Here is an 8,321-nt window from a genome sequence, read left to right as displayed (position 1 = left end):
GGGGGGGGGGGAGAGGCCTAGGCGGGGAGAGAAGTGCAGCAATGAATGAATGGAAATCCAAATTCTTTGTAAATGTTCATTTAAAAAAAACACCACAAAACAAAGTTGCAAATAGAGATACCATTCGACCCAGCAATTCCACTACTGGGAATATACCCCAAAGAGACCATAACTGACATCCAAGCAGACATATGCACACCCATGTTTATTGTAGCTTTGTTCACAACAGCAAGGAGTTGGAAACAACCTAAGGGACCATCGATAAACATATGGATAGAGAAGCTGTGGTATATTCACACAATGGAATACTATGCTGCATTTGAAAAACAAGGAAATCATGAAATATTATTCAAAATGGGTGACCCTGGAGGACATTATACTAAGTGAAGTATCTCAGTCACAAAAGTACAAATACTGCATGGTGCCACTGTTGTAAAATGGATTGACATCGGGGTTGGGGGAGACTGAGAAGATGGGTTCAGCAATGTATACTGCATTGAAACAGATGAGGGAGAAAACTGTTTAAAAGGGGTATGTGATTAGGTATTTTTGTCATGACAGGAGTCCAGAGCGAAGGCTGCATAGTAGAGTGGACCAGCGGGAGGGTTTGTAAAACAATGAAAGAATTTTTCTTTTAATTTTACAAGAGGGTAGTGTACTAGGGGGGACGGTTGGGAGGGCAGAAAAGTGTAATAATGAATGAATTGAAACCCAAAGTCCCTGTAAATTTTCATTGACATTACTAATAAATTTATAAAAAGAAACAAAAAAAAAAGATCACATGCACAAAAAAAGGTTGACAGATATTTACTGTGAAAGTGAAATTCTAAATTTTCTACAAAAACCAAATTTGAAAAAATACAGAATTAAAAACTGTGGATTGAAAGATGCCTATATTATTCTCCAGTCTCCCCATCCTCCTTATATAATAGACTTATATTAGGCTGGATTCTGTTGTTAGAGGTCATCAACTTGACTATGACTCATTGTGACACTATATACAACAGATTGAAACCTTCTGCTTTATACTGTGACATCTTCAGTATCTCCACCATGCTCAAGCCTATTAAGTCATTGTGTCAATTCATCACGTTGAGGATCTTCTCTTTTACTGATCTTCCTCTGCATCAAGTCTTTTTTCCAAAGACCTGCCCTTCCTGATTACATGCCCAAATTATGTGAGTAGTTTCAACATCCTTGCCTCTGAGAAGCACCTTTGTTGTACTTTCTCCAAGACGGAGTACTTCAGTTTCATCCTACTGTATGTTTACAAGCTATGTACAACAGGATGAAACTGTGCTATTTAATGTGCCATCCACAAAATCTTGGCTGTACTGAACTATATCTCTTCCTGCAGTTACTGTGTCAATCTACCTCGTTGAGGGTCATCCTCTATTTCATTTACCCTCTACTTTTCTTAGCATGATGTCCTTTTCCAGAGACTGTTTTTTTCTTGACATCATATTCCAAAGTATGTGAGACAAAGTCTCACCATAATTGCTTCTAAAGAGCACTTGAACTTCACTTCTTCCAAGATAGACTCGTTTGTTCTTTTGGCAGCCAATGCTCTATTCAATATTTTTAGCCAATACCAAAATTCTGAGGAATGAATTCTCATATAGTCCTCCTTATTTACTACCTAACTTTTGCATGCATATGAAAAAACAAAAGTACCATAGCTTGAGACAAATGCACTTTAAAGTGACAACCGTGATCTCTAGCATTTCCCCCCTCCTTTTAAAATTAATTTTACTGAAAGTTTACAGAGACTTTGAATTTCCATTCATTCACTGTTGCACTTTTCTCCCTGCTCAACCTCCCTCCTAGTTCACTCTTCTCTTTGAAAAGAACAATTCTTTCATTGTTATACAATCCCTCCCCTCAAGCGCACTCCACTATGCAGCCTTTGTTTTGAAAAGTAAAAGAAAAATTCTTTCACTGTTTATACAATCCCTCCCCTCAAGCCCACTCAACTATGAAGCCTTCATTCTGCATTCGTCATGACCATAATACCTAATCACATACCCCTTCTAAACAGTCCTCTAGGGGAGCTCTGGTGGCCTAGTGGCAAGAAGCTGCACTGTAATCCCAGAGGTACGCGGTTCGAATCCACCAGATGCTCTGCCGGAGAAGGAGGAGCAATATCCTCCTGTACCAGTCAGATCTGATTTGACGGTACACGCACACAAAATAATAAAAAAATTCAAAAAAAACAACACCACAAACAAAAAAACCCCCAACAGTCCTTTCCCTCATCTGTTACAATGCAGTGTACATTACTGAACCCATCTTTCTCAGTCTCCCCTCAACCCCTATGTCAGTCCATTTTACAAGTGGCATTATGCAGTATTTGTCCTTTTGTGACTGAGATACTTCACTCAGTATAACGTCCTCCAGGGTCACCCATTTTGAATAGTGTTTCATGAGTTCCTTGTTTTTCAAATGCAGCATAGTATTCCATTGTGTGAATATACCACAGCTTCTCTATCCATTTGTTTGTTGATGGGCACTTAGGTTGTTTCCAACTCTTTGCTATTGTAAACAAAGCCATGATAAACATTGGTGTGCATATAACTGCTTGGGTAGCAGTTATGGTTTCTTTGGGGTATATTCTAAGTAATGGGATTGCTGGGTCAAATGATATTTCTATTTGCAACTTTTTTTTTTTTTTGGCTGAGTACAGTGTATTTTGTTGCTGGTACATGACAAGATGGGCTTCTTTCTGAGTGTGTGGGAGGATCAAGTTGGTGCAAGGACTCCCCAGCAGCTGAGGGTCTCTCTCTCTCTCTTCTAGTGCTATTGCTGGGGCTGGTGGTCCAAGGGGCTCTTATTCTTTGGAAGCCATGTGAACCATTAGGTCAACCACCTGGTTGCTGTAGCCAAATTCACTGTCATTCCAGGAAATGAGTTTGACAAGTGGTTGTTCAGAGCAATGCCAGCCCCAGCATCAAAGGTGGATGAGTGGGTGTCACTGTTAAAGTCACAGGGTACAACCTTGTCTTCAGTGTATCCAAGGATGCCCTTGAGGGGCCCTTCTGATGCCTACTTTATTACTTTCTTTTTTATTTTATTTTATTATTATTTTGTGTGTCTGTGTACTGTCAAATCAGATCTGACTGGTACAGGAGGAGATTGTCCCTCCTTTCCCAGCAGAGCATCCGGTGGATTCGAATCATGCGCCTCTGGGATTGCAGTGCAGCTTCTTGCCACTAGGCTACCAGAGCTCCCCTTTACTACTTTCTTGATGTCATCATATTTGGCAGATTTCTCCAGACGGCAGATCAGGTCCACAACTGACACACTGGGGATGGGGACACGGAAAGCCATGCTGGTAAGTTTCCCATTCAGTTCAGGGATGACCTTGCCCATGGCCTTGGCAGTGCCAGTAGATGCAGGGATGATGTTCTGGGTAGCTCCATAGGCATCACGCCACAGCTTTCCAGAGAGGCCATCCACAGTCTTCTGGGTGGCAGTGATGGCATGGACTGTGGTCATGAGTCTCTCTACAATGCCGAAGTTGTCATGGATGACCTTGGCGAGGGGAGACAAGCAGTTGGTGGTGCAGGAGGCATTGCTGACAATCTTGAGAGTTGTGATACTTTTAATTGTTCACACTCATCACAAACATGGGGGCATCAGCAGAAGGAGCAGAGATGATTACCCGTTTGGCACCACCTTTCAAGTGAGCCCCAGCCTTCTCCAAGGTTGTGAAGACACCAGTGGACTCCACAACATACTCAGCACCAGCATCACCCCACTTGATATTGGTGGGATCTCACTCCTGGAAGATAGTGATGGCTTTCCCACTGATGACCAGCTTCCTATTTTCAGCCTTGACAGTGCCGATGAACTTGCCATGAGTGGAATCATATTGGAACATATAGACAAGGTAGTTGAGGTCAATGAAGGGATCATTTATGGTGACAACATCCACTTTGCCAGAGTTAAAAAGCAGCCCTGGCGCCCAATGCGGCCAAATCCGTTTACTCAGACCTACACCATCGTGTCTCAGGGATGCGGCTAAGGCTGCATGAGGAGAGAGGGCAATCTGGATCGACGAGGAGCAGACAGCCTATTTGCAACTTCCCCCCCCCCTTTTTAAATTAATTTCAATGAACATTTACAGAGATTTTGGATTTCCATTCATTCATTGTTGCACTTTTCTCCTCGCCGCAGTTGGCTACTTTTTGAGAGCAGACCATGCAGCCTTCCATAGTGGCTGCACCATTTTACACTCTCATCAACAGTGAATAAGGGTTCCAGTTTCTCCACAACCTCACCAGCATTTGATGTTTGCTGTTCTGTTAAATTTTGCTATTCTTACTGGGGTAAGATATCTGATAATTGTTTTGATTTGCATCTTAGAACTAGGGAGTTTGAACATTTCTTCAAGTGTTTGTTGGCCATCTGAATGTCTTCTTTGGTGAAGTATCTGTTCATATCCTGTGCTCATTTTTCAGTTGGGTTATTTATCTTGTTGTGGTGGCTCTAGCATTTTTAAGGCGTCTCTGGCAGCAGATTTGCCCAAAGCAAGACATCTTCTTTCTGTTCGATTTCTTGACCACTACATTCCACAACTGTTGATTGTGAAGCAATGTAAAATAAAATTATTAGCAACTTCAATTTTTTCCTCCATTTATCTCTGTGTTGCTCATTGCTCCAGAGAGGACAATTTGTTTTCTTTACAGTGAAATTTAATCTAGCCTGAAGTAATCATTTTCATCTGCTATAGCAAGTGTTCAAGTTCTCTTCAGTTTCAGTAAACAAGATTATACCATATGCACATTTTAGACTCTTTCGCCAATCTCAGTGCCATTGTTTTTTTTAATATAGTTCAGGTTTGGGTATTATTATTATTTGTTAGGCTTGAATTTTTTTAATACAAGGCTTGACTAACCATACTGAAAGGATACTATTCTGATACACACTTTTCCTGATTTTAAATGATATAGTGTTTCCTTGTTTACATAGACCAAGAAACTCTGGTTTCTTGATCTATGTAAAGGTCTACAAGAACACAATAAAACATTTTAGAATTATCATTCTTCTTAATGTTATGCAGAATATATTATGACTCACACAGTTGGATGCCTTTGCACAGTCAATAAAACACATGTCCTGGTATTCTTGGCTTTCACACAAAGTCTGACATCAGCAATGATACCGTTCATTTCACAACCTTTTCTGAATCTGGCTCAAATCTGTAAAGATGTACTGCTCCAGTTGTTTTAGAATAATCTTCAGCAAGATTTTATTCCCTGGTGATATTAATGATATATTACTTAATTTCTGCATTCTGTTGGATCAAGTTTTTTGTGGAATAGTCACAAGTATGGATCTTTTCCAGTACTTTGGCAAAGTCTTCCAAATTTCTTGGCATAAACAGTTAACACACATTCAGTGCTTCATCTGTTCACTGAAACACCTCAATTGGTATTTCGTCAATTTACCAACGCCTTCACTGTAACCTGTACTTCTTCCCTCAGTACTACTGGTTCTTGATCTTTTTTTTATTCCAAGTTCTTTATTAGTTTTATTTCTTGCGTTTCAAATACTCTTCAAAGACATTCTTGGCCTGGGATTCTTTGCCATAGTTCTTAACAACTACACAAATGCAACCAAGTACTTTGTGTGGCTTTCCCTCTTGGTCAATTTTGCAGAAGCCTACCCACTCCCCCAGTTTCTTATTATCATCCACCTTTATCAGGTTGATCAGGTGTTCAGCACATAGGGCCTCTACTAACTTGACATACATAGGCTCATTACAGTTGGATGCAAGCACACAAAGATGGGCTTGGCACTTGTCTAAGGCATTGCCAGCTTAGCATATTCCACTTGCTAGGCCACTGTGGATGAGGGCGGTCTTTAGCACCTCTGTAAAGTGGTATTAACATCATTACATCTCCAGCTGCAATGCCTTCCTTGGCCAAGGCTGTGGGTCATGGGTGGAGTGGAATCTTGAATGCAACCAGGCCTCCTCCTCTGCACAACTCTGTGTTGACTGGGAAACAGTGATCATATGCTACTTCTGTGTAGTTGTCATTTCATCTTTTTTAGATGTTTTCTGCATCATTCAATACTTTGACTACAGAGTACTTCCTTATTACAATTGAGGCTTGAATTTGTTCTTTGGTTCTTTCAATTTAAGAAATGTTAAGTGTATTCATCCTTTTTGGCTTTCTAACTATGTCTTTTCACAACTCAATATAGTCTTTGTTTTGTCTTCTTGAGCTAACTGAAATCTTCTGGTAAGTTCCAGTCACATATTAAATCTTTAAATGTTATTTATTATATACTAGTTAAAAGCCATAAGCACTTGTCTGTCAATTTGTCTTAGTGTATGTTGCTATAATGCTCCAGCATTGGTATGGAGTCATGGCATTGGTATTTCAAGCATCAGTAGATTCTCTGGACCAGGACAGACTAGGGAAAAGGATCGGCCATCTACTTATGAAAAATATCAGCTAGTAAAAACTGTATGAATAGTGGCATAATAGTGTCTGAGACGAGTCCGTCAGGTTGGAAGGCCATTCAAAATAAAACAGGGGGCGTGCTCTGGTGGCCCAGTGGCAAGAAGCTGCACTGCAATCCCAGAGGTGAGCGGTTCAAATTCACTAGATGCTCTGCTGGAGAAGGGGGGGACAGTCTCCTCCTGTACCAGTCAGATTTGATTTGATGGTATACACACAAAATAAATAAAACAAAACCCAAACAAAAAACTGGGAAAGAGCCACCTCCTAAAACAGCAGGTCAGAGAGAAAAGCTGCAATAATGGGCTCATACCTGGCAATGAGAATTGTGCAAGATTGAACAATGATTCATTTTGTTGTATGGGAGTATTACGAATTGGAACTAATTTAGCAGCTAACATTCAAAATCTAAACAAAACATTGCCCTAGGACTGTTGTTGTTATTATGTGCTGTTGAATTACAACTGAGTCATACCTGACCCTCCAGCCAGTTTCAAATGCTGTAATTGCATGTGAGGAGTTTGTCCATCTTTCTCCTATAGAACAACTGTAGTATTCAAACTACTCATCTTTGGGTTGGTAGCAGAACTCTGAATACCGCATATAAAAGTATGTACTATGTTAAGACCTACCAATCTAAAGACTTGAGTAACCTGCATCATCATACAAGTAGCATCCAAGGAGAAACCAGTTTTCATTGTTTTTATTCCAAAGTTAATCTTCTAATCAAAATTTCCATCTTTACAAACTAGGACAATCTAGCACTTGGATGTCTCTCCAAATTTAGGCAAGTATTTGTAAAATTATAAAGAGATGAACTAAGATGATCAATATTATAAAAAAAGATTGTACCCTACTTATGCATTTTTTCTTTTTGTCTCTCTCATAAATGAGGACAAGGGTGCATTAAAGTTGGTAATTACTGAGTAAGATAAAACGTAATGCATCAAGTTGATTCTGACTTATAGTGACACTCAGTTGGGTTTCTGAGGTTGTAAATCTTTATAGAAGAAAACTGTTCTTCTTTCATGGTTCAGATGGTGAATTTGAACCTCTCACCTTTTGGTTAGCAGCACATGTAACACTCCTTGTATAGGATAATGTAGTTTTAAAATTGTTAGGACATCCACCATTATATAAAGAAATATTATGTCCCAATTTTCCTCTGATATGATAACCTAAGGCCATGGTGTCCAAAACTAGTGTAACTTTTGCCATCACATGAAGAGCAATAAGAAATGAGATACCTATTAAAATCAGAATGTTTAGAAGTGAGACCTAAAACAAGGGTATACTCATTAACTTAAAAAGGTATCAATTAAGGGGAGCTCTAGTGGCCTAGTGGTAAGGAGCTGCAACTACAATCCCAGAGGCACACGGTACGAAGCCACCAGATGCTCTGCCGGGGAAGGAGGGACAATCTCCTCCTGTACCAGTCAGATCTGATTTGACGGTACACTCACACAAAAAGAATAAAATTTAAAAAAAGGTATCAATTAATCAAATAGCTATTTTTTTCCAAGAATATTATTTACTATTGTTCACTATATTTGATCCCATCCCAAAGAAAGGTGACCCAAAAGAGTGTGGAAACTATAGAACAATATGATTGATTTCACATGCAAGCAATATTCTACTGAAGATTATCCAAAAATGACTGGAACACCACATAGCAGAGAACTGCCAGAAGTCCAGGCTAGGTTTAGAAGGGGTTGTAGTACTAGGGATATTATAGCTGATGTGAGATGGATCGTAGCTGAAAGCAGAGAATACCAGAGGAATGTTTATCTGTGTTTCATTGACTATGAAAAGGCCTTTGGCTGTGTGGATCATAACAACTGTGGCTGACTC

At 39.8% G+C, this 8,321-nt stretch overlaps 1 protein-coding gene across 1 annotated transcript in view; it reads right to left on the bottom strand.

Annotated features, from left to right (window-relative positions):
• The window catches only part of FAM179B (family with sequence similarity 179, member B), a 137,927-nt gene that overhangs the window by 70,466 nt on the left and 59,140 nt on the right, over window positions 1-8,321 (bottom strand). The window contains 1 exon segment of the mRNA XM_006896023.1: window positions 5,451-5,503. Coding sequence (XP_006896085.1) covers window positions 5,451-5,503 — 53 coding nt within the window.

The sequence above is a fragment of the Elephantulus edwardii genome, unplaced genomic scaffold, assembly GCF_000299155.1.
Source record: "Elephantulus edwardii isolate Elephantulus edwardi_28Jun2011 unplaced genomic scaffold, EleEdw1.0 scaffold00179, whole genome shotgun sequence".
NCBI lineage: Eukaryota > Metazoa > Chordata > Mammalia > Macroscelidea > Macroscelididae > Elephantulus > Elephantulus edwardii.
This window is presented reverse-complemented; position numbering and strand designations above follow the sequence as displayed.